The sequence below is a fragment of the Bos indicus x Bos taurus genome, chromosome 16 (genome assembly GCF_003369695.1).
Source record: "Bos indicus x Bos taurus breed Angus x Brahman F1 hybrid chromosome 16, Bos_hybrid_MaternalHap_v2.0, whole genome shotgun sequence".
Lineage (NCBI taxonomy): Eukaryota > Metazoa > Chordata > Mammalia > Artiodactyla > Bovidae > Bos > Bos indicus x Bos taurus.
Window position 1 is genome coordinate 36,541,383 of NC_040091.1, and position 27,862 is coordinate 36,569,244.

General features: G+C 39.1%; 1 protein-coding gene across 2 annotated transcripts in view; it reads right to left on the reverse strand.

Moving 5' to 3' along the window:
• The window catches only part of F5 (coagulation factor V), an 80,983-nt gene that overhangs the window by 43,149 nt on the left and 9,972 nt on the right, over window positions 1–27,862 (reverse strand). For both annotated transcript variants that reach the window (XM_027564750.1, XM_027564751.1), the window contains exons 3-7: window positions 26,612–26,734; window positions 5,933–6,145; window positions 4,586–4,729; window positions 1,794–2,015; window positions 375–540 (exon numbers count right to left, since the gene is read on the reverse strand). In XM_027564750.1, coding sequence (XP_027420551.1) covers window positions 375–540; window positions 1,794–2,015; window positions 4,586–4,729; window positions 5,933–6,145; window positions 26,612–26,734 — 868 coding nt within the window. The remainder of the gene's footprint in view (window positions 1–374; window positions 541–1,793; window positions 2,016–4,585; window positions 4,730–5,932; window positions 6,146–26,611; window positions 26,735–27,862) is intronic.

Sequence of the window (27,862 nt, forward strand, 5' to 3'; positions counted from 1 at the left end):
TTGAATTTCTAATTTTCTTAATCCAGCTCTCCCATTTCCTAATCTCTAAAATAAATAAGAGCTGTTTCTAATTGTGGAGTTAAAGCTCTTAGAAAGGTTTACCACACTGCTTGGCAATAGGAAGCATTCAACAAGTGGTAGCTGCTATTATTATTGTTGTTGTTCCTATGACTATAGTTATTATCATGCTGAGTTCTCTTGGTAAGTATGGAGTAATTTCAGATTGACTTGAAAATGAAATCCAATACACGTATTTCCTTGAAAGCTGTCAACTCATGACATTTCACCCTATGGATCTAGGACTCTATGAATCTAGGACCCTATAGACCATGTCATGAACATTTGCACAGTAGTAAGAACCCCTCCAAACTCACTTGTCCATGTTTGCTGGTATTATAGGTGCATAGTCCCAAATGACTTCCTCTGCAGCAATGAAGTATTCCCATCTCTTAATGTGCCGCCTCTGGTCTCGAGTTAGTTTCTTAGGATTTCTGGTTTTCTTTGCACAGTTTTTAATGTCTATGTAAGCCTGCATCCCAGCTGAGTTAGAACGTAAGGGAAATGGAAGAATTTGAGAGAAGACATTAAGGCTGATAGAAATGCAAATCTTTTAAATAAATTTGTGGAAGTTTTCAGTAATAACAGTGAATATAGTACTTAGAAAACTTTTGAGTATTTTGGTTTGAAACTATTTTAGTACAGTGAGGAAGGCAAGAATAAAGAGCAAAGGAAAGAGAGAGGATGGGTTAGGGGGAAAAAATTGGAAAGGTTTTCTTTGTACTTCTCAAGGGAGAAAAATTTTGTGTAATTTCCAGACTCTTAAAACTTTATGACTTAGATCTTGTCAATTTCTCATTTTTCCTATCATCTGTTTGTAAAATTAAGATAATATTAATACTAATATATACTATATGAAATTGTAAAAAGACAAAAGTACTTAAACTCAGTAATGTTAGTTTTATTATTTCATTGTTATTTGGGACTCTATCTTCTAGGAATATTGTGACAATTCATTACTTCAAATATAATTTTGACCACTCAGTTTGAACAAAAACTGAAATGATCCCAGAAGTGTCTCTTTTTTGTATGTCTTGCTTTTATACACATTATTTTGGTAACACAATGATTTCCTATAGTGATATTTACTATTATGTACAGAAACCTTTCTCCTAACAGTTTTAAAGCAACAATGTGCAGTAGAGCATTATTTTGTTTACCTGACAGCATATAACAACCTAAGTTGATTTTTTTTCCCACCAGAATTCACTGATGTCCTTTAAAATCCTCAGCTGGTTAGATTCTGTTTTTTCCAGTCAATACACATCCACTGAGTTCCTCTGTGGGCAAGGCTTTGTGCTCGTCTTGTTATGAAAGACAATCTTTTCATGTTAAAACTTTTTCACTGTCTATAACTTGGTCTTTCTATAAATTTACAGAAGTTTGACTGGCTCCAACATCTACTTCTTTTCCTTTAGCTGCATATTGAATACCCCAAGAAAGAATATCTGCAGATATGTTTTTGTTTCCTTCCTCTTTTCTCCTTTCAAGGAAGTAGAGATCTTGTTGGCTTTTGCATCATTTTTAAAAATATTTGTCAATTTTTCTACTTCCTCCATCCCCAACTAACAAGTTATAAGTCTAAGAGCAAAGTATCTAAATTTTGTTTTTGAGGACCAAGAAATGTTATGTCTGGAGCGTGGGCAGCTTGTAAGGAGAATGAGAGAGTTAGTGCCTAGGTAGGAAGAAAGAAGGATCCTACATTCATAAGCAAGACTTGTGGAGGAATTTCTTGCCTTGAAAATGTCTGGGGATGAGAGAAGCTATGGTCCACCTTCCCTCGGGGCTCACGGTCATGTTTGCGGTTGTGGACGTGGCGCTGACGAGAGTGATGGCTGAGATCTTATGATGGTTCTGCTCCAGGACCTGACCATTGAAATGGATGGTGAACAGTTCTGGCCCAGAGCTCATTCCAATCAGATGCCAACTGATGTGGTCATGGGCACAGACTGTTATATCTGAGGGAGAGATGGGGGCCAACACAGGTCATCAGCAGTCTGTGATAAAATAATTCACTCACCAGATACATTTTGAGCACCTGCTTTGCATCAGGCCTTATGCAAGATTCTGGGGGTATAAACACTCCCACTATGGTACCTTCCCTAGAAAAGCAGACATCTGAGTCATGAGCAAACAAGTAGTCACAACTCATTGCAATAAGTGGTACTAAGAGCCCAGAGATGGGGGATGTTAGCTCAGAAACACAGGGACTGCTAAGATCCAAAGAGAGAGGCAAGTAGGTGACCAACACTTCTGGTTTACCAAGAACAGAGGGGTCCCAGAATACAGAACTTTCAATTTTAGAATTGAGAAAGCCCTGGGCAAGCCTGAGTAGTTGGTCACTCTACAACCAACCTGGGCTCAGCTGGAGTTGCCAGAGCCTCCAATAGGGCTGAGTTTAAGGGCCAAACCTCCAATAGGGCTGAGTTTTGGGGTCAAGTTTAAGTGAAGATACTTTAAGGAGTTTATACTGTTTCTTTGGTCTTCCAAGGTGGTGCTAGTAGTGGTAAAGAACCTGCCTGATAATGCAGGAGATGTAAGGGATGGAGGTTTGATCCTTGGGTTGGGAAGATCCTCTGGAGCAGGGCACTTGCCTGGAAAATCCCATGGACAGAGGAGCCTGGTGGGCTACAGTCCATGGGGTCATAAAGAGTCAGACATGACTGAAGTGGTTTAGCATGCATGCACTGTTTCTTTACCCACTGATTGATTATTTTAATGACAAGGCAATGAGTTACTCTGTGTGTTATAGGACCTCCTTAATATGCAGCGGGTAAGTCCTCATTATACTGGGTCACTGGGAGCGTTTCATGGATGGAGTAATGAGAACTGAGGACAAAAGCTGTTTGGCTCCTTCTTTGCTCCCACAGTGACCGTGAAAATGCTAATCTGCTCTGCAGGAGATTCCAACCTTGGCTTCTATCCTTGGCTTGGGTTTTAAATTTCAGATCTATAATCACTTGATATTAGATTGTGGGGCCATGATTCAGTCCCTCACACAAAGAGGGAATGAGGGCTTGTCTGTTTTAGACCACTGTAACAAGACCATTTCCTGGTATCATGGGTAAGAACAAGAAGCTGGAAGGTAGGAGGATTTGGTGGAAGAATTTATCTATCTCAAATCAATGCTTATATTGGTTTGAGCCTTATATACATCTGTGCTTGCATTTATCATAGTTTTTCAATTTATACTACTCCATAAGGCAGTTTAACAAGCATTAACTTTTCTGTTTCTACTAATGACATTTCCCTATGTCGCCCTTCTTAACCCCAACTACTCTTTTTCAACTATAAGTTCTTAAATTCTATGCCCACATAGAGTTATTAATTGCTATTTTTTTCATATGGGTTACTTTGGCTTCTTCTCTGCATTTGCACAGACAATTTACTCTGCCAGGACACATACAGTTTCTCTTTTGACCACTCCCCTTAAGGCCCATAGTACTAGATGCGCTATGTTATCTGTAAAAAAACATTCTTGAGTACCCTCTGCACCAGGATAGATGATTAACCCATTTTTGTAAGAAAGTACATTGAGACAGTTAACTGCCAAAAAAACACAATAAGGTAGAGAAGTGAGCAAGGTGTGAGGTCAGATGTGCTCAGTTAACTAAAGTTTTTAAACTCTGAATCAAAACCCAGAGTCATGTGAGTATAAAGCCCTGACTGGGAAGATGGAATCAAATGAAAGGGAACACAATTTAAAAGCAATATCCAGACCTCAACTCTTAACGAGTTTCATTTTTAGTAAGAGAAGCCATTTGTGATTTTCAGATACAGAAAATAGCTTCTGAGAAGCTTAGTGCTTTGAAGCATAGTTTGTTTAATAAAGTAATATGTTCACTTCTCCCATTTTTCCTCCACAGGATCTTTGATTCTAGGTCATTTCTATCAGAGAGAAGCAGAGGTGGTTTAGATGGGGGTCAATTTTTTTTCTCTTAACAATAGTTATAATTTTGCTTTTTCACAAGAGTCGAAATGCAAATGAAGAGAAAAATATCCCACGTCATTGAATATTACTCATTCATCGTCTTTTGCAATGCTGGTAGCATTTTCATATACTGGATATTTCTCCTGGTCTCCTAGTCATCTTCACTGTAAATGTCTTCATTGCATTCTTCCTGCTGACCTTTCCTGCTAGGGATTGACCTTGAATTCTGTCCTCTAAGGCTTCCTCTCTGGAGGAAGGTATGGTCACCGTGCAGCAGGAACCACACAAGTCACTGAAGACCAAGCTGATATCCTGGAGGTCTTCTTGGAAATGCAGGTGAAACCTGCTCAGAGCATGATATCTAGTAAGATCACATGATTCTCTTAGCTTCTAATTTGTCTGTTGTACTTGCTAGTTTTTTGTTGTTGTTTTTTGTTTTTATATAGGATGATAAAATCTTGAGAACTACTAAACTAGATTACATGACCTTTCAGATCAGAAGTTAAAAAAAAAATAGTATAGTCAACTTCCCTAGGGCCTTAGGGAAACAATGGGACCAATGCTTCAACTAGTTTTTCAACACAGCCTGTGTATTACCTGGCATCGTCCCATTCACATAGCCATTGACTGTGTACATTAAGGATGATGTCTGGTTCCAGCTTTTACTTTCATCAAACACAGCAAACATTAGTACATGTTGCTTCTCAAACATTTTCTGAGTTCCATCCTCGGTTAGGGTGCCTATGAAAAAAGACATAGTTTTAATAACATCCAAGTTAGAAGACTCTAGCTATTCCTAGATGGCAGTGTTTTAGATAAGCAGCCAATCACACCGATGTCTACTGTAAGACATTCTTATAAAAAATAGCATCTATCAAGTAATAATGATTGAATGCTTATTAAAATCCTGATACCACCTTTTCCCTCTGACATCTGATAGCCTTGAGGAATGGGAATTTAAAGGTAAATTTGATCTGACACATAGAGAAAACATTTGATGACTGTCAAGACTTTAGTAAAGTAGCCATTTCTTCCAGTGTCAATAAGTCAATATATAGGTCCCATAGCTCATCTGGGAAAAGCATCACACTCTAAGTTTAATAGAGCCATCTTGCTAGTATCTGTAATGAGAAATAGAGAATTGGTTGAGAGGGTCAAGATTAATCTATTCTCATGAGGGGAAAAAATGCAGCTGATAATAAAATGAAATAAGAGACTTTCATAAGTTGAAAATCTTTTTCAGTGTCATCACAGTATCTTCTGTATACCAGGCAATGAAAATATGTGTTTGTGTAGTGAATAAATGAATTAGGAACATTGTGTAGGTTTGGTATGTGTATTTGGATAGACAGGTGGTGAATCCATCATATGGCTTCCCACAGTGAAATTCGTTGTGGTTGTTTATTTTAATAAAAGATGGGATAAATTCTTTGGGGTAAAATAATCCAAGCTTACTCCTTAAGAAGCCCAGCCAATGAAATTTCTTATAAAGTCAATTGAGTGTGTTTGAAGTCTACCACCCAAAGTGTTCAGCTTGTTTACAAGAAAGAAACTTAGAGTTTTGTGTATTTATAGACCAAATTACCAACCCAAACCTCAGGTATATTATTCGAAATTCTTTCCAAGGACTCTCAGCAGAGTATGTAGGCTGCTGTATACTTTCAAAAAGACTTGGCCTTGAGGTAAATATTACAGATCATATGGGCATGGCAGCAGAACATACTCTCAGACAAAGATTTACTTGGGAGAGACTCCCAGGACCAAGATGAAGGAAGGATTGAAGAAAGAGAAGATTCCACCCTTCAAACATCAGTGTCAAACAATGATCTGGTTTCTGCACCCTTCTCTTAATTTATGAAAAGATCGCAAGGTACTTTCAAACCTCATTTCATGACAGTGCTCCTTACCAGTCCAACATCTTTGTTGGCATTGAATTTTTTTTACCTTTCTTACAAATAAGCAGAGGTCCAATCAGTCCAGAGTTGAAGTCCTCCACCAGATTTACATAGGAGTAATAGATGTGTGTGAGGCATGGAGGGTCATCGTGGGTGGGCCCACTGTGCTCACTGATAATCCACTCATAGGTATATTCTTGGCCCGGAGCTACAGCATCATCCATCTTCTCCATGGGGAGTGTGTGGTCAGAGTAAGACGCACCTGGAGAAGTAAAAGCCATGAGAATATCTGAAGAGTTTCTGAGACTTTTTCACTACTCTTAAATCTGCAGGACCATAAGCTTTCAATGAAGATGTTTGTGCCTTTCTATAGTAAACCTTCATTATGTGGAAAGATTCACTTAGATCCACTTCTATGTCTGTGTAATTATGAAAACTCTGAGTCTATGGTGATCTGAAGTGAATAAGAAATGTTACTATACATTATTTAAAGGTTAGCAAGTTAATTTTCCAGTGTGTCTAAATAATTATTGTTTAAATTTAATCAAAGAAGTAAGTAACCTTTGATCAGGAAATCATCAGAGAATATGAGGATGAGCTGTATCTTCTCTATGATACTTGACAAGACAGCCAATATTTTTAAAATCCTTAAATTTTTTATTGAAGTATAGTTGATTTATAATGCTATATTAGTTTCTGGTGAATAAAAAAATAATTCTGTTACATATGTATATCTTTTTAAATATTATTTTCCATTATAGTTTATTAAGGATATTAAAAATAGTTATCTGTGCTATACAGTAGGACCTTGTTGTCATAGTAATTTTGTATATAGTAGTTTGTATCTGCTAACCCCAAACTCCTAATTGATTGTTCTCCCACTCCCTTTCCCCTTTGGTTACCATAAGCTTGTTTTATATGTCTGTGAGGCTCTTTCTATTTTGTAAAAATGTTCATTTGCATCATATTTTAGATTTTCACCTAAAAGTGATATCATATTTGTCTTTCTCTGTTTGACTTACTTCACTTAGTATGATAATCTCTAGGTTCATCCATGTTTCTACTGATGACCTTATTTCATTCTTTTTTATGGCTGAGTAGTATTCCATATGCTACTTACTGGAGATCAGTGGAGAAATAACTCCAGAAAGAATAAAGGGATGGAGCCAAAGCAAAAACAATACCCAGCTGTGGATGTGACTGGTGATAGAAGCAAGGTCCGATGCTGTAAACAGCAATATTGCATAGGAACCTGGAATTTTAGCTCCATGAATCAAGGGAAATTGGAAGTGGTCAAACAGGAGATGTCAAGAGTGAATGTTGACATTCTGGGATTCAGCGAACTAAAATGGACTGGAATGGGTGCATTTAACTCAGATGACCATTGTATCTACTACTGTGGGCAGGAATCCCTTAGAAGAAATGGAGTAGCCATCATGATCAATAAGAGTCCAAAATGCAGTACTTGGATGCAATCTCAAAAATGACAGAATGATCTCTGTTCGTTTACAAGGCAAACCATTCAATATCACAGTAATCCAAGTCTATGCCCCAACCAGTAATGCTGAAGAAGCTGAAGTTGAACAGTTCTATGAAGACCTACAAGACCTTTTAGAACTAACACCCAAAAGAGATGTCCTTTTCATTATAGGGGACTGGAATGCAAAAGTAGGAAGTTAAGAAACACCTGGGGTAATAGGCAAATTTGGCCTTGGAATACAGAATGAAGCAGGGCAAAGGCTAATAGAGTTTTGCCAAGAGAACGCACTGGTCATAGCAAACACCCTCTTCCAACAACACAAGAGAAGACTCTACACATGGACATCACCAGATGGTCAACACCGATATCAGATTGATTATATTCTTTGCAGCCAAAGATGGAGAAGCTCTATACAGTCAGCAAAAACAAGACCAGGAGCTGACTGTGGCTCAGATCATGAACTCCTTATTACCAAATTCAGACTGAAATTGAAGAAAGTAGGGAAAACCACTAGACCATTCAGGTATGACCTAAATCAAATCTCTTATGATTATACACTGGAAGTGAGAAATAGATTTAAGGGCCTAGATTTGATAGATAGAGTGCCTGATGAAATAGGGACGGAGGTTTGTGACATTGTACAGGAGACAGGGATCAAGACCAGCCCCGTGGAAAAGAAATGCAAAAAAACAAAATGGCTGTCTGGGGAGGCCTTACAAATAGCTGTGAAAATAAGAGAAGCAAAAAGCAAAGGAGAAAAGGAAAGATATAAGCATCTGAATGCAGAGTTCCAAAGAATAGCAAGCAGAGATAAGGCCTTCCTCAGCGATCAATGTAAAGAAATAGAGGAAAACAACAGAATGGCAAAGACTAGAGATCTCTTCAAGAAAATCAGAGATACCAAGGGAACATTTCATGCAAAGATGGGCTTGATAACGGACAGATATGATATGGACCTAACAGAAGCAGTAGATATTAAGAAGAGGTGGCAAGAATACACAGAAGAACTGTACAAAAAAGATCTTCATGACCCTGATAATCATGATGGTGTGATCACTCACCTAGAAACAGACATCCTGGAATGTGAAGTCAAGTGGGCCTTAGAAAGCATCACTATGAACAAAGCTAGTGGAGGTGATGGAATTCCAGTTGAGCTATTTCAAATCTTCAAAGATGATGCTGTGAAAGTGCTGCACTCAATATGCCAGCAAATTTGGAAAACTCAGCAGTGGCCACAGGACTGGAAAAGGTCAGTTTTCATTCTAATCCCAAAGAAAGGCAATGCCAAAGAATGCTCAAACTACCACACAATTGCACTCATCTCACACGCTAGTAAAGTAATGCTCAAAATTCTCCAAGCCAGGCTTCAGCAATATGTGAACCATGAACTTCCAAATGTTCAAGCTGGTTTTAGAAAAGGCAGAGGAACCAGAGATCAAATTGCCAACATCTGCTGGATCATAGAAAAAGCAAGAGAGTTCCAAAAAAACATCTATTTCTGCTTTATTGACTCTGCCAAAGCCTTTGACTGTGTGGATCACAATAAACTGTGGAAAATTCTGAAAGAGATGGGAATACCAGACCACCTGACCTGCCTCTTGAGAAACCTTTATGCAGGTCAGGAAGCAACAGTTAGAACTGGACATGGAACAACAGACTGGTTCCAAATAGGAAAAGGAGTACGTCAAGGCTGTATATTGTCACCCTGCTTGTTTAACTTATATGCAGAGTACATCATGAGAAAAGCTGGGCTGGAAGAAGCACAAACTGGAATCGAGATTGCTGTGATAAATATCAATAACCTCAGATATGCAGATGACACCACCCTTATGGCAGAAAGTAAAGAGGAACAAAAAAGCCTCTTAATGAAAGTGAAAGAGAAGAGTGAAAAAGTGGGCTTAAAGCTCAACATTCAGAAAACGAAGATCATGGCATCCAGTCCCATCACTTCATGGGAAATAGATGGGGAAACAGTGGAAACAGTGTCAGACTTTATTTTGGGGGGCTCCAAAATCACTGCAGATGGTGACTGCAGCCATGAAATTAAAAGATGCTTACTCCTTGGAAGGAAAGTTATGACCAACCTAGACAGCATATTCAAAAGCAGAGACATTACTTTGCTAACAAAGGTCTGTCTAGTCAAGGCTATGGTTTTTCCAGTGGTCATGTATGGATATGAGAGTTGGATGTGAAGAAAGCTGAGTGCTGAAGAATTGATGCTTTTGAACTGTGGTGTTGGAGAAGACTCTTGAGAGTCCCTTGGACTGCAAGGAGATCCAACCAGTCCATTCTAAAGGAGATCAGTCCTGGGTGTACTTTGGAAGGACTGATGCTAAAGCTGAAACTTCAATACTTTGGCCACCTCATGCGAAGAGTTGACTCATTGGAAAAGACTCAGATGCTGGGAGGGATTAGGGGCAGGAGGAGAAGGGGACGACAGAGGATCAGATGGCTGGATGGCATCACCAACTCGATGGACATGAGTTTGGGTGAACTCCGGGAGTTGGTGATGGACAGGGAGGCCAGGTGTGCTGTGATTCATGGGGTTGCTAATAGTCAGACATGACTTAGTGACTGAACTGAGCTGAACTGAGTATTCCATTGTATGTATGTATAGATAGATAGATGTACATATACCACATCTTTATCCACTCTGTCAGTGGACAGTTAGATTGCTTCCATGGCTTGGGTGTTGCAAATAGTGCCTCTATGAATATTAAGGTACACGTATCTTTTCAAATTAGAGTTTTATCTGGATGTATGTCCAAAATAGGATTGCTGTATCATATGGCAACTCTATTTTTAGTTTTCTGAGGAACCTCTGTTCTGTGTTTCATAGTGGCTGCACCAGTCTACACTTCCACCAACAGTGTAAGTGGGTTCCCTTTTCTCTAAACCCTCTCTAGCATTTGTTAGTTATAAACTTTTTGATAATGGCCACTTTGACCTGAGTGAGGTGATAGCTCATTGTAGTTTTGATTTGCATTTCTCTGATAATTAGTGATGTTGAGCACCTTTTCATGTACCTGTTGGCCACTTGTACATTTTCTTTGGGAAACTGTCTGTTTAGGTCTGCCCATTTTTTGACTTTTTTTTTTTTTTGTCATTGAGTTGTATGAACTGTCTATACATTTTGGAGATTGCATATATTTTTGCAAATATTTTCTCCCAGTCCATAAGTAAGAATATTCAGTCACCTGTTAGCATGGGTTCTAAGTACATTCACATCTACTTATATACTGTTTCACTCGGTTTCATGTCTTCTTTCCGATTGATGCCACTCTGAGCCCTTTATCACATCTCTACCATCTGATTATCGCAATTCTTTCCCCAGAGTCTCAGAGTCTAGCAGTCAAGTTGTTCTTGTGATTATGAAATGTATCTACCCTCTGAAGTTTACATGCTTTACTTCAGTCCTTTGTGTACCTAGAAGGCCCACCAGTAAGACCTTCATGTGTTCAGCTTTCCATACTGGTGGGAGATGGGGGAGGATATAGAAATGGTCTTCCTTTTTGAAGAAAGGAAACTGTGATGCTCAAGAGTAAAAGCAGAGCAGAGGGTTGGGTGGCGTTTTCAGCAACAAAAGGAAGATGTGGCTAGAGATGGAGCAAGTGAGGACAGGAAGGGCAGAGGTCGATGTTCGACAGCAAGAGGGAAGAGCAGTTTCTTCTGAGGAATTCCTCATTTAATTAGGTAAGAGTTTCACATCATCGACTGGTACCAGAATTTCTCTTTGGGATTCAGTTATCTTTGTTTAGTAAAACAGTCAATAAATTCCCTAAGGTGGAAGGTAAGACCATTAGAGTGTAAATATGAGTAGAAATTAAGGATCAGAGAAAAGGGCTAAAATGTTTAACATGATGGAGCAAAAGGCCAGTGGAAACTACTGTAACTGAAATGACTGGGAAAACAAATGGCTAATTTCTTTTCTTCCCCTCCCCCTTTCCTGTTCCTTTTCTTCTCCTCTTTATTCCTCCCCCCTTCTCTCTCTCCCTCACCCTTTCATCATCTTTACTGAGGTATAAATGACAAACAATGCAATTCACCAATTTTAAGTACAATATTTGCTAAATTTGGATAAATATGTACAGTTCTATAGCTACCATCACTATGGAGGTCCGGAACAATTCCATCACCCCAAGAAGTTTCCATGTACATTTGTAGTCAATACCTTCCCCTACTCTCTGCACACAGGCAACTGCTGATTTGCTTTCTGTCTCTATGTTTTGCTTTCCTGTGTTCTCATGTAAATGGAATGATGCATCCATTTTGTTTGATTTAATTAGTTACTGTGATATACTTTCCATCCTTTACTTTTTATCTATCTTTGTTTTCAAAGTGGATTTCTTGAGTTCAGCATCAAGTTGGGTGTTGCTTTCAATTCAGTCTTAAAAGCTACCTCTTAGTTGTAGTGTTCTTCCCATTTGCTTTTAATATAATTATTGATATGCTTAGGTTTAAATCTACCATCCTGCTATTGTTTTCTATTTGTCCATCTGGCTTTTGTTCATTATTTTCTGTTCTTTCCTACTTTCTTTTGGATTAATTGAGTATTTTTAACATTTCCTTTTTACCTCCACTGTTGGCTTTTTAGCTTTACTTTATTCGCAGTGCCCTTCAGTTCACAGCATACAACTTATCATAGTCTACCTTCAAGTAATACTATAGCATTTTGCTTACATTACAAGAAACTTGCAATAGTATATTTCCATTTTTGTCCTCCCAGCCTTGTGCTGCTTGTCACCTCCACTTCACTTCTACATATATAATATACCCCATAATAAATTGTCATTATTCTTTGCTCAAATTTAGATAATCAATTATCATTTAAAAACAAGAAAAAATTTTCTCTATACTTATCCATTTCTGGAACTTTTATTCCTTCTTGTGGCTCCAAGAATCTCTCTGATATAACCTTTTTCTGACTAAAGCACTTCCTTTAACTTTTTTTTCCTCTGGTTTGCTAATGAGAAATTGTTTCTGCTTTCTTTGTCTAAAACAGTCTTTATGTTGCCTTCATTTTAAAGGATATTTTTACTTGGTATAGAACACCAAGTGGACAGACCATCCCCATCAGCCCTTATCCAGTACTTTAAAGATATCTCTGTCTTCCCTGGTGGCTCAGATGGTAAAGAATCTGCCTACAATGTGGGAGACCCCAGTTGGATGCCTGGGTTAGGAAGATCCCCTGAAGAAGGAAATGGCAACCCATTCCAGTATCCTTGCCAGGAAAACTCCATGGACAGAGGAGTCTGGCAGGCTACAGTCCACGGGGTTGCAGAGTCAGACATGACTGAGTGGCACACATACAACTATCTTCTGGCTTGCATTGTTTCTAATGATATGTGATACCATTCTATTTTTGTCCATCCATGACATTTTCCCTCTATTTTGAACATTTTTTCTTCATCACTGGTTTTCATTTGATTATGATATGCCTTGTGCTTTTATTTATATTTCTTCTTGCTTTTGTCAACCTCCCTGAATTTGTAAGATTATGGTTTTCATCACAGATAGTCAACACTGAAATCAGATTGATTATATTCTTTGCAGCCAAAGATGGAGAAGCTCTATACAGTCAGCAAAAACAAGACCAGGAGCTGACTGTGGCTCAGACCATGAACTCCTTATTGCCAAATTCAAACTTAAATTGAAGAAAGTAGGGAAAACCACTAGACCATTCAGGTATGACCTAAATCAAATCTCTTATGATTATGCAGTGGAAGTGAGAAATAGATTTAAGGGCCTAGATCTGATAGATAGAGTGCCTGATGAGCTATGGAATGAGGTTCGTGACATTGTACATAAGACAGGGATCAAGACCATCTCCATGGAAAAGAAATGCAAAAAAGCAAAATGGCTGTCTGGGGGGGCCTTACAAATAGCTGTGAAAAGAAGAGAAGCGAAAAACAAAGGAGAAAAGGAAAGATATAAACATCTAAATGCAGAGTTCCAAGGAATAGCAAGAAGAGATAAAAAAGCCTTCTTCAGTGATCAATGCAAAGAAATAGAGGAAAACAACAGGATGGGAAAGACTAGAGATCTCTTCAAGAAAATCAGAGATACCAAGGGAACATTTCATGCAAAGATGGGCTTGATAAAGGACAGAAATGGTATGGACCTAACAGAAGCAGAAGATATTAAGAAGAGGTGGCAAGAATACACAGAAGAACTGTACAAAAAAGATCTTCATGACCCTGATAATCATGATGGTGTGATCACTCACCTAGAAACAGACATCCTGGAATGTGAAGTCAAGTGGGCCTTAGAAAGCATCACTACGAATAAAGCTAGTGGAGGTGATGGAATTCCAGTTGAGCTATTTCAAATCTTCAAAGATGATGCTGTGAAAGTGCTGCACTCAATATGCCAGCAAATTTGGAAAACTCAGCAGTGGCCACAGGACTGGAAAAGGTCAGTTTTCATTCCAATCCCAAAGAAAGGCAATACCAAAGAATGCTCAAACTACCGCACAATTGCACTCATCTCACACGCTAGTAAAGTAATGCTCAAAATTCTCCAAGCCAGGCTTCAGCAATATGTGAACCGTGAACTTCCTGATGTTCAAGCTGGTTTTAGGAAAGGCAGAGGAACCAGAGATCAAATTGCCAACATCCGCTGGATCATGGAAAAAGCAAGAGAGTTCCAGAAAAACATCTATTTCTGCTTTATTGACTATGCCAAAGCCTTTGACTGTGTGGATCACAATAAACTGTGGGAAATTCTGAAAGAGATGGGAATACCAGACCACTTGATCTGCCTCTTGAGAAACCTGTATCCAGGTCAGGAAGCAACAGTTAGAACTGGACATGGAACAACAGACTGGTTCCAAATAGGAAAAGGAGTTCGTCAAGGCTGTATATTGTCACCCTGTGTATCTAACTTACATGCAGAGTACATCATGAGAAACGCTGGGCTGGAAGAAACACAAGCTGGTATCAAGATTGCTGTGATAAATATCAATAACCTCAGATATGCAGATGACACCACCCTTATGGCAGAAAGTGAAGAGGAACTCAAAAGCCTCTTGATGAAAGTGAAAGTGGAGAGTGAAAAAGTGGGCTTAAAGCTCAACATTCAGAAAACGAAGATCATGGCATCCGGTCCCATCACTTCATGGGAAATAGATGGAGAAACAGTGGAAACAGTGTCAGACTTTATTTTGGGGGGCTCCAAAATCACTGCAGATGGTGACTGCAGCCATGAAATTAAAAGACGCTTACTCCTTGGAAGGAAAGTTATGACCAACCTAGACAGCATATTCAAAAGCAGAGACATTACTTTGCCAACAAAGGTTCGTCTAGTCAAGGCTATGGTTTTTCCTGTGGTCATGTATGGTTGTGAGAGTTGGACTGTGAAGAAGGCTGAGCGCCGAAGAATTAATGCTTTTAAACTGTGGTGTTGGAGAAGACTCTTGAGAGTCCCTTGGACTGTAAGGAGATCCCACCAGTCCATTCTGAAGGAGATCAGCCCTGGGATTTCTTTGGAAGGAATGATGCTAAAGCTGAAACTCCAGTACTTTGGCCACCTCATGCGAAGAGTTGACTCATTGGAAAAGACTCTGATGCTGGGAGGGATTGGGGGCAGGAGGAGAAGCAGACAACAGAGGATGAGATGGCTGGATGACATCACTGACTCGATGGACGTGAGTCTGAGGAAATCTGGGAGTTGGTGATGGACAGGGAGGCCTGGCATGCTGCGATTCATGGGGTCGCAAAGAGTCGGACACGACTGAGCGGCTGATCTGATCTGATCTGATCTGAGGTTGGTCATAACTTTTCTTCCAAGGAGTTAACGTGTTTTAATTTCATGGCTGCAGTCACCATCTGCAGTGATTTTTGGAGCCCCCCAAAATAAAGTCTGTCACTGTTTCCATTGTTTACCCATCTATTTGCAATGAAGGGATGGGACTAGATGCCATGCTCTTAGCTTTCTGAAGGTTGAGCTTTAAGCCAACTTTTTCACTCTCCTCTTTCACTTTCATCAAGAGGCTCTTTAGTTCTTTGCTTTCTGCCATAAGGGTGGTGTCATCTGCATATCTGAGGTTATTGATATTTCTCCTGGCAATCTTGATTCCATCTTGTACTTCTTCCAGCCCAGTGTTTCTCATGATGTATTCTGCATATAAGTCAAATAAGCAGGGTGACAATATACAGCCTTGCCGTACTCCTTTTCCTATTTGGAACCAGTCTGTTGTTCCATGTCCAGTTCTAACTGTTGCTTCCTGACCTGGATACAGGTTTCTCAAGAGGCAGATCAAGTGGTCTGGTATTCCCATCTCTTGCAGAATTTTCCACAGTTTATTGTGATCCACACAGTCAAAGGCTTTGGCATAGTCAATAAAGCAGAAAAAGATGTTTTTCTGGAACTCTCTTGCTTTTTCGATAATCCAGTGGATGTTGGCAATTTGATCTCTGGTTCCTCTGCCTTTTCTAAAACCAGTTTGAACATCTGGAAGTTCAGGATTCCTGTACTGTTGAAGTCTGGCTTGGAGAATTTTGAGCATTACTTTACTAGCATGTGAAATGAGTGCAATTGTGCAGTAGTTTGGCATTGCCTTTCTTTGGGATTGGAATGAAAACTGACCTTTTCCAGTCCATTGTCCAATTTCTGTTCCCGCTGGTGATTCTACCCAATGCCCATTTATTAGGAAGTCTTTTTACTTTTGATAGTGGGAACATACACTATTCCTGATCCTGTGTGTGGTCTAGGGATTGTTCTGTTTTTTTCTCTTTAGTAATATTTTCCTTACCCTTAATATTTTCCTCTTGTGCATATTAGTATAATAGCTGAAGACTTGAGAGGACCGTTCACTGGATTCTCACGAGTACTTTCTCTGTGTCTACACCATTCTCTCTAGTACTCTGCACTACAAATCATAAGTTCCAATCACTATAGTCTAAATCAAGTAAAGTTTGTTTCTTCAATTCACAGAGAATGCTGGGCTCTATTTCATTTCACCCTCATTGTGCTATGCCCTGGAGACTGTCTCCAGGCAGAGGGCCCGTCTCATTCTCTTGTGGACCATTCTCTCACAGTGTCTCTTGTTCAATATCTGAAAACTGTTCTTTCATCTGTTTTGCCTACCTGTCTGTTAAGCAAAAGGATAAATCTGTTCCCTCGTGTCCAGGAACTGGAGTCTGAGATGCTGCATTTCTATAAGAAATATTTTATGTTATCTTAGTATCAGCTCCCCTTGTTTAACTGCACATCATCAGGAAAATATATTCCACTCAGAAACACTCGTGTGAATTGGCATGGTATCAGCATATATTTGGGCTCTCCAGATGGGTGTGGGAAACAGCATCTGCACTCATCAGCAGTGGGACATGCAGCTGCTGCAGGAGCATGTACTGCTGTACCACATGAGGTTCTAAGCATGGAAATCATAAGACAGAAGAGTTGAGTAGTTATATCTAGATTTACTGACCCGCTCTCCACAGGACACCATTCAGTGTATGAAAGACAATGCAACCAAATGAAATAATATTATAGTCACGATTTCATTTGCCTTAGAGATAAGAAATAAAGATATACTTTAATACCCTCAGAAGCCTCTAGTTTATTGTTGATGATTAAGCTTATGTCATAGGGGGAAAAAAAAAAGACTAGTTGTGGATGGACCATAAAGTCTATTGAAGACAGGAAACTGAATCATTTACTCTAAGCTCAACACAAATCCAACTGTATCAACTCATTCCATCAAACTTTAAAGGGTTTTGTCTTACCCACAGGATAAAGACTAAATGTGTTGCTATGGCTGCTGAAATCATTCATCAGTTTACCCAGTCCGCCTATCCAGTATCATCTCCCTTTATACCTCTATGTTGTCCATATTTTATAATCCACAGCAATGTACTATCTCTAAAATATACTCCAAGTTTGCACTCTTCTCTGTGTCTCTCTACAGCCATCACTGTAGGACAAGTCTAGACTTGAGAACTAGCCTGTTAACTGGTCATTGGGATTCTGGCATAAGAGGAACCCCACAATCTATTTCCCAGCCTGTAGACAGAAGGATCCCTTAAAACCGCAGATCTTTCTTTGCCATGTTCCTGCTTAAAATCCTGACAGTGACCTCTTATTTCTCAAAATCCCTAACAGCAACCACAGGTCCATTTATCATCTAGCCCTTTTTTCTCTCCATTCTCAACATGTGTGACTTTTCTCCTTGTTCACTGTGTATCAGTCACACTTGGACCATGTGACTGGTCTTTTAGTTTCCCAGACATGCCAAATTGTGGCCAAGCTCAGGATCTTTGCAGATATTATTTCCTTTGCCTAGAATGTTCTTCCTCCCTTTCTTTCTTTGGGTAAATGTGTGCTCATCCTTCAGATGTCAGCTTAAATGTAAGCTTGCTTCTTCCTTGATTTCTGATTATACTGTGTCTTTTTTTTTCTTTTATAGCACTCATCACAATTTATAATTAAATATATGTATAATTATATGATTAATTTCTTTTCTTCCTGCTAGATAATAATTAACTGTACCATGCACATTTCTATCACTAGAATATGAACAATTCAAAGACAGGTGCTGGATTATACTTCTTTTAGTATCTCTGATGCTTTTACAGTACCTGGCATGGAGAAGGTGCTCAATGAACGTATTGAACTCTTAAGATTTAAGGTTCCTATGGGCTAGAAGCAAGATCATCAAGTCTAAGCTCATGTGTATATCTGTTAGAATTGCGTGGTGTTAAACCAAATCAGATATCAACTTTAACTATATGGAGATACTGTGTAAGAATCTGGATTGCTTGTTTGTGTTAAAGAATATACACTTCCTGGTAGCTCAGCTGGTAAAGAATCCACCTGCAATGCAGAAGACCCCAGTTTGATTCATGGGTCAGGAAGATCCACTGGAGAAGGGATAGGATTCCCATTCCAGTATTCTTGGGCTTCCCTGGTGGCTCAGCCAGTAAAGAATCCACCTGCAATGTGGGAGACCTGAGTTTTATCCCTGGGTTGGGAAGATCCCTGGAGAAGGGATAACAACAACAAATAAAAGCTAGAGATCAAGGTGACACTGGACCAAATTTCTGCATAGAATTTGGCTGGATCTGAGTCCTGGCTGCCCCCTGCAGTTGGACACTGGCTATCTGATCACCAGTCTCTACTGGACTCAGATTTTCATTGAATTTCCTTCCTGGCTGCTGTTGGCATCTATGTTTGTGACCCTTGTGCTAGTGAAAAGCTTAACATAGGACTCTTGTATCTTCCCCGCCCCCACAGAGGATATCCTTTTGACACTGATAACCAATATTTAATAGGTTGAACTTACATTCTGTTGATAAAAAGGATGTGAGTGTTAAAATTATCAAGAGTTGAGAAATGTTAAAAGCTGAAATAGCTTCCTGTGAATAATCATATTATTCCAGCCTAAACCCAAAAGAAAAAAAGAGTTTATGGGGAAGAGTCTCTACTAATAAACACAATGAACTACCTCTGGAAAGTTGCAAAACAGCTTTGGTAACAGAGCACAACCAGGACTGATAAGGAGATTTGCCATCTCAGGTCAAACCTTGTCTATTGACCGGAATTTGCATGGCAAGTTGTTGACTGACGCTATGTTGAATCAAGCATGATGACCCTTATTCAATGCTTAATGCTTTGTGACTTCATGAGGTGAAAAAATGAAGTTTCTGGACATAATGCTTCCACTGTTCCAACTGTGATTCTACTGTATGAATTTCTCTAGTAGAAAATGGCATTCATAAGCTCTCAAAAGGATAAAATGTGATATTCTTTGTAGGGTGAGAGAGAACTTTTGAAGTTTTTCCTTCCTTTCTCTGGATAAACATATGTTCAAACTTCAGATATCAACCTATATTTCAGCTTATTCATTCCATGATATCTGATATATATAATTTCACAAATACTTAATTAAAATTGATGATACTATAATTAAAATACTTGTGAAATTATATGATTAATGGTATCATCTCCCTGCTAGGTTATGGGAGAAAATACATGAGTTTAGGAGCTACACTTGAAATTTCTTGGTTGCACCACTTGCTGTCTGAATTTGGGGAAATTGCAGCCTCAGTATTCTCATTCATAACTTAAGACAATGTAATCATTTTCTTGCAATGATAGTTCATTGTTTATGGGTTCTGAGGACTGAAAAATACATGCAAAATATCTGGCACTTAACCAGTGTTATGGCAACCTGTGCTAATATTTTCGTATTTTGGTTATGTCCTTTCTCAGCTGTTTTTTTTTTTTTTTTAATTGGAGGATAACTGCTTTACAATATTGTGTTGGATGCTGCTGTATGTGAATCAGTCATAATTATACATATATGCTCTCCCTCTTGAGCCTCTCATCCCACTCCTAGGCATTTTTAAAATTGACATTGCCTCTTCCGTTTTTGAAGAAATGAACTTCATACTTCTGATACAATTTATCTTGTGTTCTTAAAGTCTCTTAATATATTAATCACAGCAAATTTAGTAAGTTTCAGAGCAAGCAGAAAATAACATGTAGTCGTTACTTTCTAATCTGGTCCTCAGTTTCTCAGTTTAGTTCAGTGATGATTGTTATCACAATCATCTATGTCCCAGGCTCTGGGTTAGGTGCCAGGGCACAAATATAAAGAAGATAGCTTGAGACCCTGAGGGAGCTCACAGCTTAGTTAATAGCAGACTACAAGCAAGTGCCCTGATTGTGTTGGATTTCATTTCTAGGTTTCTTCTAGGGCCACTTCAATGGAGAAGCCATGATCAGAACACCATGATCAGATCAGTTCATCTCTAATGAGACCAATCATATAATTATATAAGAATCACTGAAGAAGTTCCAACACATGCTAGATAGAGCAGTATAACTGATTATCCAACAATATCAAACTTAAAACTAACACAATATTGTAAAGTTTAAGAATAATATTAAATTAAAAAAAAGAAAAGAACAACAACAACAAAAAATGGTCAGGGTTTCATATCTAAGTTTATTTGAACACATGGTGGTTTTTAATGTCTGCCTTGTTGACCAGAGTAAATTACTGAAAATTTCAGATTCACTTGTTAGTTAAACACAGGATAAATTTCAAGTAACTAAATGAAAAATTACAAGGTGAAATATGGGCATCTTGAAACAAATCTGCATATAGGAATAGATCCTGTAATTAAACTGAGTGAGGATTACTAATGTGATAGTTTGGGGATAATTTTTCACTGCTTTAATTCTTTTCACTTTAAAGTATTTTATTTTACTTTTCATCTAGAATAAAACAAGCAAGTTGTATCTTTGATTTTTGTAAGGTATATAACATGACATATGAAATAGAAATGGCTATATAAAGGAAGCATTTATGAAATATATTTTTTGCAAATCTGACTTTGTAATCAAAACAAAAAGTTTAAAACTCTTAACCAAAAGGAGGAGAACTATCCAGCAAAGACTATTAGGCTAGAGGACAAAAAGTCCTTGTTCAGCTTCCTGCTAGAATAAATTCTTTACACAAGGGTGACCTTTTATTTTATAGTTCTCAATTCTGTTCATTTCCTGCTCTGTCTATAGTCAGCTTTGTGGTTACACTTGTCATGATGAACTAATTATTTGCCCAGAGATTCTCAGGGTTTTTTTTCCAAATGTAAAATAGTGCGTACAAGCTTTGGAAAAGTGAAGTTACATAAAGGGCCGCTTTGGTCACCCACTAAGGAGCTTTTCCTCTCCATTTAATAAACTCAGTGAACTGTCCGGTGTGCCCTTAAATATTCAGAACATTCTTTTAGAGACTATAACTTAGGCACTGAGCAAATTTGAGTGCTGATGTTGTGTAAAGAGCCTAGTTTCATTGCTCAGGGCCTGCAAGGCTTTTGAAGAAGAAAGACTTGCACACTTGTCACATTTTTTAGACTTATGAGAATTATTATCAATATATTAGCCCTTACAGTTTGTTTCAGATATTTACTATATACTCAAAGAAGCATCTGTAGGAGGCCAAAATATCCAGAGCAAAGTGGAAAATGTAATTGACTGCATGATGTCAAGCATTGGAATGTTTTGGAAAAATTGAGAGGACTAAGTTTTCACATAGAGAATTTGGCAACACTTAGATGCAAAGAACAATTTCTGGTGGAAAAGTTATTTACTTGTTTATGTATTATTTGGGGAATTAGCTTACCAGCAGATAGCTGAATATTATAGAACTCATTTTGTTGTGTAGTATTCACAGTGCAACTCCCACATTTAAATTGTGAGAATATAAGTCAAAGAATATAAGTCAAAGGCTTCCCTTGTGGCTCAGACGGTAAAGTGTCTGCCTACAGTGCGGGAGACCTGGGTTCGATCCCTGGGATGGGAAGTTCCCCTGGAGAAAGAAAGGGCAACCCACTCCAGTATTCTTGCCTGGAGAATCCCATGGACAGAGGAGGCTGGCAGGCTACAGTCCTTGGGGTTGCAGAGTCAGACACGACTGAGCGACTTCACTTTCACTTTCAAGTCAAAGAATAATATTAATATTCCCTCAGAAACAAATTGCTAAAGGGAACTGTCTGAAACAGCTTCAGAAATCTTACTGGACAACAAAATTTGCTCAAGCGTGTAGCACTGTGATCAAACGGTTCAGCACATACTAGCTACAGAGTTTCTGATATTTTAGCCTCAGATTGAAATTCTTTTAGTGATAAAAAGTTTAAAATCAGGTACAGTTGCAGATATTAATATTTTATTTACTGGTTTAAAAACATATTCCTATCAAATGCATTTCTAAAAGAAATGTTCTTGTAAGTATTTTTATAAATCACAATTTGTCCTGTCAAAAGAGCTGCCCATCCTTGCCCTATGTAACATTGTACACCTGTGGAGGGCGTGCAACTGGAAGTAAGTTGAAAACACCATGCTACAACTTGGCGTACAGTAACGTCTTTCCTGACCTGGACTCATATTTCCAGTCATCTCCTAACTAAAGCATAGTCTAGAATTTAAAAAAGCAACAAAGTTCCTGGACAACCAAAATAAATGTAACAAAATCCATGAATGAAAGCTCAGGGTCTTTATCTATGACAATACCATAGATAATGGGCTTCCCTTGTGGCTCAGCTGGTAAAGAATCCGCCTACAATGTGGGAGACCTGGGTTCGATCCCTGGGTTGGGAGGATCCCCTGGAGAAGGGAAAGGCTACCCACTCCAGTATTCTGGCCTGGAGAATTCCATGGACTGTACAGTCCATGGGGTGCCAAAGAGTCAGATACAACTGAGTGACTTTCATTCACCATAGACAACGTAGATCTTCATTTCGAGTCTGTTTACTCTTAGACTACACACAATTCTAACATTTGTGAATATTTGTAAAATCTCATAGTAGATTGTAAGTAATGGTTTAGGAAGGGATTAGAATTTTACTCCTCATCTTCTGTTTTTAAAAAGTCTGGGAAAGTATAACATTTAGAAAGAGTTCTATCCAAAGTGATTTTAAAAAGTATCTTAACACTTAAAGTAAACCTCAAACTATCTGGAAAATGTTATTACTCAAAACAATTCATTCCTTATGTACTCTGGATAACTGAAGTTTTCTGTGCAATTTAGTTCCTTTTGTCATCTGAATTCTATTGTAGAATTTTATTTCATTTGCGTAGAAATAAAATGATGAGCACTATGTGCCAAAAACTTGACATATACTGTGACTAATCCTTGCAATAACTTTAGTTGGGAGGAATTGCTACCTCATTTTATAGAAATAAAACTGAGGCTTAGCGATAAAGTCAATTGCCTAGTCAAATTTAGGGTTCAAATCCAGGGGTCATTCTGGCTCTAAAGCCAGAATTCTTTCCATGGCTATCTTTTTCTTCTAGCTGATGTCAGTAGGTCTCCAAATCTTTGGTGGGGCTCAAGGATTAATTTCCAGATAAAGAAGATTGCTGTCTAGGTTGGATCATTCACTGGTTAGCCCAAGCAGCCACAAAGACTGTTTGAGTCTTCTCTTAAGCCTTTATATTGTTTCAACCTCCCAACCATTCATCTCTCAAGTATCTACCTCTGAGATAAGGGAATCTGGATTCTCTTGTAGTTGACTCAGCATATGGTTAATTTATTTCCACTCCTGAAAAAATAGTACAAACCATAGAAGGAGGCTATAAGACATAGGGTAAGTGTCAGACATGAAAAAGGAGATGTTTTATTCTAACAGAGGACACAATAAAATGAATAGAAGGCTTGCCTTTTTATTTTTCACCACAAAGGACAGATCAATCTTTTAGTCTGTTCACTAGATTTGTATCTCATCTCCAAGATAAAATTGGACTTTGCCCATTAATCTGTGTTTACCTTTCTCAGATTCATGAAACCAGGGGCAATAACCAAGTGACCAATGGAAGTGGTGGGAACATTTTAAAACAACTGCTCATAAATTATTCTGGCAGGAGGGGAGTGCAGGGACAAGTAAACAGTAAAGGAAGAGGGATAATGTTGCAAGGTTCATTCTCTGTGCAAACAGCTTAAGTGGAGTACAAAGTCTGTAACACTTAACTCCTCCAACATCTGAAATAGAACCTGCCTGGAACCTTTTGGAGAAGGCAATGGCAACCCACTCCAGCACTCTTGCCTGGAAAATCCCATGGACAGAGGAGCCTGGTAGGCTGCAGTCCATGGGGTTGCTAAGAGTTGGATACGACTGAGCATCTTCACTTTCACTTTTCACTTTCATGCATTGGAGAAGGAAATGGCAACCCACTCCAGTGTTCTTGCCTGGAGAATCCCAGGGACGGGGGAGCCTGGTGGGCTGCCCTCTGTGGGGTCGCACAGAGTCGGACACAACTGAAGCGACTTAGCAGCAGTAGCAGCAGCAGGAACCTTTTGAGGGTTCTCCCCTTGTGCATGGCATTGCCGAATTCCTGATGCAGTCATCTGGAATACTTATAAGTAGTTGAAATTCTTCTTCACTATGTCATTATGCCATTACATGCTACCTCACCCAGAGTTTTGCAAAGTGGCAAGATGCCTGAAATTTCAGTTAATGCTTCATTGTTTTTCCTCAAGCCAAAGATGAAGTGATAATGCTAATGGTCCTGGGGAGGTTAGTTCATTGACATTATCAGTCATGAGTTGTCAGGATGAGTTTGATAGCAATTTACATAGGAAATAATAAATAAAAAGTCACTTTCTAATCCATATGTGCTGTGTGCTTAGTCACTCAGTCCTGTCTGACTCTTTGTGACCCCACAGACTGTAGCCTGCCCGGCTCCTCTGTCCATGGAGATTATCCAGGCAAGAATACTGGAGTGAATTTCCATGCCCTCTTCCAGAGGATCTTCCCAACCCAGGGATTGAACCCAGGTCTTGCACATTGCAGGCAGATTCTTTGCCATCTGAGTCACCAGGGAAGCCCAAGAATACTGGAGTTGGTAGCCTATCCCTTCTCCAGGGGATCTTTCTGACCCAGGGATCCAACCAGGTCCCCAGCATTGCGGGCAGATTCTTTACCCTCTGAGTCACCAGGGAAGCCCTCTAACCATATACTGTCAGGTAAATATTAAATTATTTGAACATATTTCAAATAACATTTTTAATCAAGATAAAATTGACATTATAACACTATAATTTAAAGACATTTTAATTGAATTACTTTTATCATCATAAAATTATCAAGTGCTTATTATTTGTTAATATTTATCAAGTGCTTATTTTATATACAGGGCTTCCCAGGTGGCCTGGAGAAGGAAATGGCAACCCACTCCAGTATTCTTGCCTGGAAAATCCCATAGATGGAGGACCCTGGCAACCTACAGTCCATGGGTTCTCAAAGAGCTGGATAGGACTGAGCAACTTCACTTTCTTTCACTTTCCCAGGTGACGCCAGTGGTAAAGAACCTGCGTGCCAATGTCCAGCCCCTGGGTGGGGAAGGTCCCCTGGAGGAGCGCATGGCAATCCACTCAGAATTCTTGCCTGGAGAATATGCAAGGCATTGTTCTGATATTTCTTGACCACAAACCTATATGAGATAGATATGATTACAATCCCCATTTTACAGATGAGAAAGACGAGGCACCAAGAGGTAGAGTTACTTGCCAAAAGTCACCCAGCTAATAAATGTCTGAGCCAAAATTTGTATGGGGTATCTAGTTCCAGACCTACATTGTAAACTACTCTCCTACTTAGTTCTTCTCTTCAAAGGTATAATGGCTGGCATACATGGGGAAAAGAATTGTGAATCATGAAAAGTTAAAATTTATTTTTAAATGGTGTTATACGAACATCTATTGTAGTATGGATAATTTTCTTAAATCAGTCGCTAACAGAACTCTACTCTGCTTATTGTGGTCTGAACATCAACGTAATGGAAATAACCAGAATAATATCAACAATAGGTACTTACCATTCTGTAGCTGATGTGGTCCCTTTAACCTCCACCATATCCATGATCTTCACCATCACTGTCACCATTTACTGGGGACTTACCAGGTTCCAGGGAACCATATTTAGTACATTACCTAAATGATCTCATTTGTTCCTCAAAGCTATCTTATGGAATAGGTATAACTATTCCAATTTTATAGATGAGAAAACTGAAGCTCAGAGATGCTATACTCATAGAATCAGAAATTGTAAAGCTGGAATTTGAACCTAAGTATGCTTTTAAAGTTTATGTTCTTAACCACTTCAGTATGTCCAAAATTTCAATACTACATCTATTACCATCATCACCACTGAATATCACTTATTAGATGCCACCTATGTGCCAGGGTAGCCCTGTGTTTGACTAGTCCTATGTCACTGTTTCAAACTATGGCTCATGGACCAAATCCAGCCAGCTGCCTGTTTTTTGTAAATAAAATTTTACTGGGACACAGCCATGAGCATCCATTTACATATTGTCTGTGGCTGCTTTTGTACTAAATGGTAGATTTGAGTATTTGCAAGATAGATTCTATGACTCTCAAAGCCCAAAGTATTTACTGGCTCTTCACAAAAAAGTTTTTGAACCCCTGCCTTAACCCATCTTGCAATATTATTATTCTCATTTTGCAGAGGAACATATTGGAGTTCATAAAGATTAGATAACCTGCCCATCCAACTATTCAAAAACAAGAACATAGCAAAAAAACTGAGGTCTAGATGACTCCAGAAGGTTTTCACTTTCTCCTCTGAAATCTACAAAGGCACAATTTTTATTATTACCAGTTATAGGAAAGGAGATTTCTCTTAACTTAATTAACAATATGGTTCAAAATGTTTGACACTGGTGGTAAAAGAGTTGTACATTTTCCCATGTCAGAGGGATATGATGTTAAATTCCTCTTACCTTCTGAGAATTTACTGTACTTAATTCCTTGAGCATGGATGCTTAAGGGCTTGTGTGCTTTATTCTTAAAGTGAACTTTCATGATGTCTCCAACTTCAGCATACAAAGTAGGCCCAAGAAGTCCTATGAAAACAAGGATTTTAAATATGTCTGTATTCAGGATTACTAAGACAGAGCTGCTCGGAGAAGGCAATGGCACCCCACTCCAGTACTCTTGCCTGAAAAATCCCATGGATGGAGGAGCCTGGTAGGCTGCAGTCCATGGGGTCACGAAGAGTCGGATACGACTGAGCGACTTCCCTTTCACTTTTCTCTTTCATGCATTGGAGAAGAAAATGGCAACCCACTCCAGTGTTCTTGCCTGGAGAATCCCGGGGACGGGGGAGCCTGGTGGGCTGCCATCTATGGGGTCGCACAGAGTCGGACATGACTGAAGCAACTTAGCAGCAGCAGCAGCAAGACAGAGCTGCTAAGCAAGAAAAACATGCAGAAAACCCCACAGGTGATTGCTGTCATTCCTCTCAGTCTTGAAGTTGATGAGCTTATCTTCAATCTAGAAGGCTTTCCCAGCTCATTACCTCTGTATTCCATGCAGGCAGATAAGGAAAGGAAGGTGGAAATACCTGGCTTGGGCCCAAAGCCAGTTAAGGAAATAGAAGAAATAGTTCTGATCATGTCCACCCCATTCTGATTCACTGTCATTCCTGGAGAGACTGCCATCTTGGGTCAAGAAAGGGTGAGGTGAGAGAAGGCGACTGGCTACTTCAGATCTCTCTGCGGTGGGAGACCTCAGAGACCTAAATGAAGTCAGGGAGCAGAACTGACCATTCTGTGGCCCTGAGGCAAGTTCAGAGTCCTGAGGCAGGAGTGATCTTGATGTATCCAAAGAACAGACCGTCAGTGTGGCCAGAGTGAGAAAAGTTAGGGTCACCCCCTATGGGCCATGGTAGGGACTTTGGATTTTCTTCTAAGTGAAATGGAAAATCACTGAGCTTTGTGCAGCAGAGAGACATGGTCTCATATGTTTTAAAGTTAATTCTACATGTACACACTGCTATATTTAAAATGGATAACCAACAAAGACCTACTGTATAGCACAGGCAACTCTGCTCAATATTATGTGGCAGCCTGGGTGGGAGGGGAGTTTGGGGGAGAACGAATACACATTTATGTACAGCTGAGTCCTTTTGCTGTCCACTTGAAACTATCGCAACATTGTTAATTCACTATACCCCAATACAAAATAAAAAG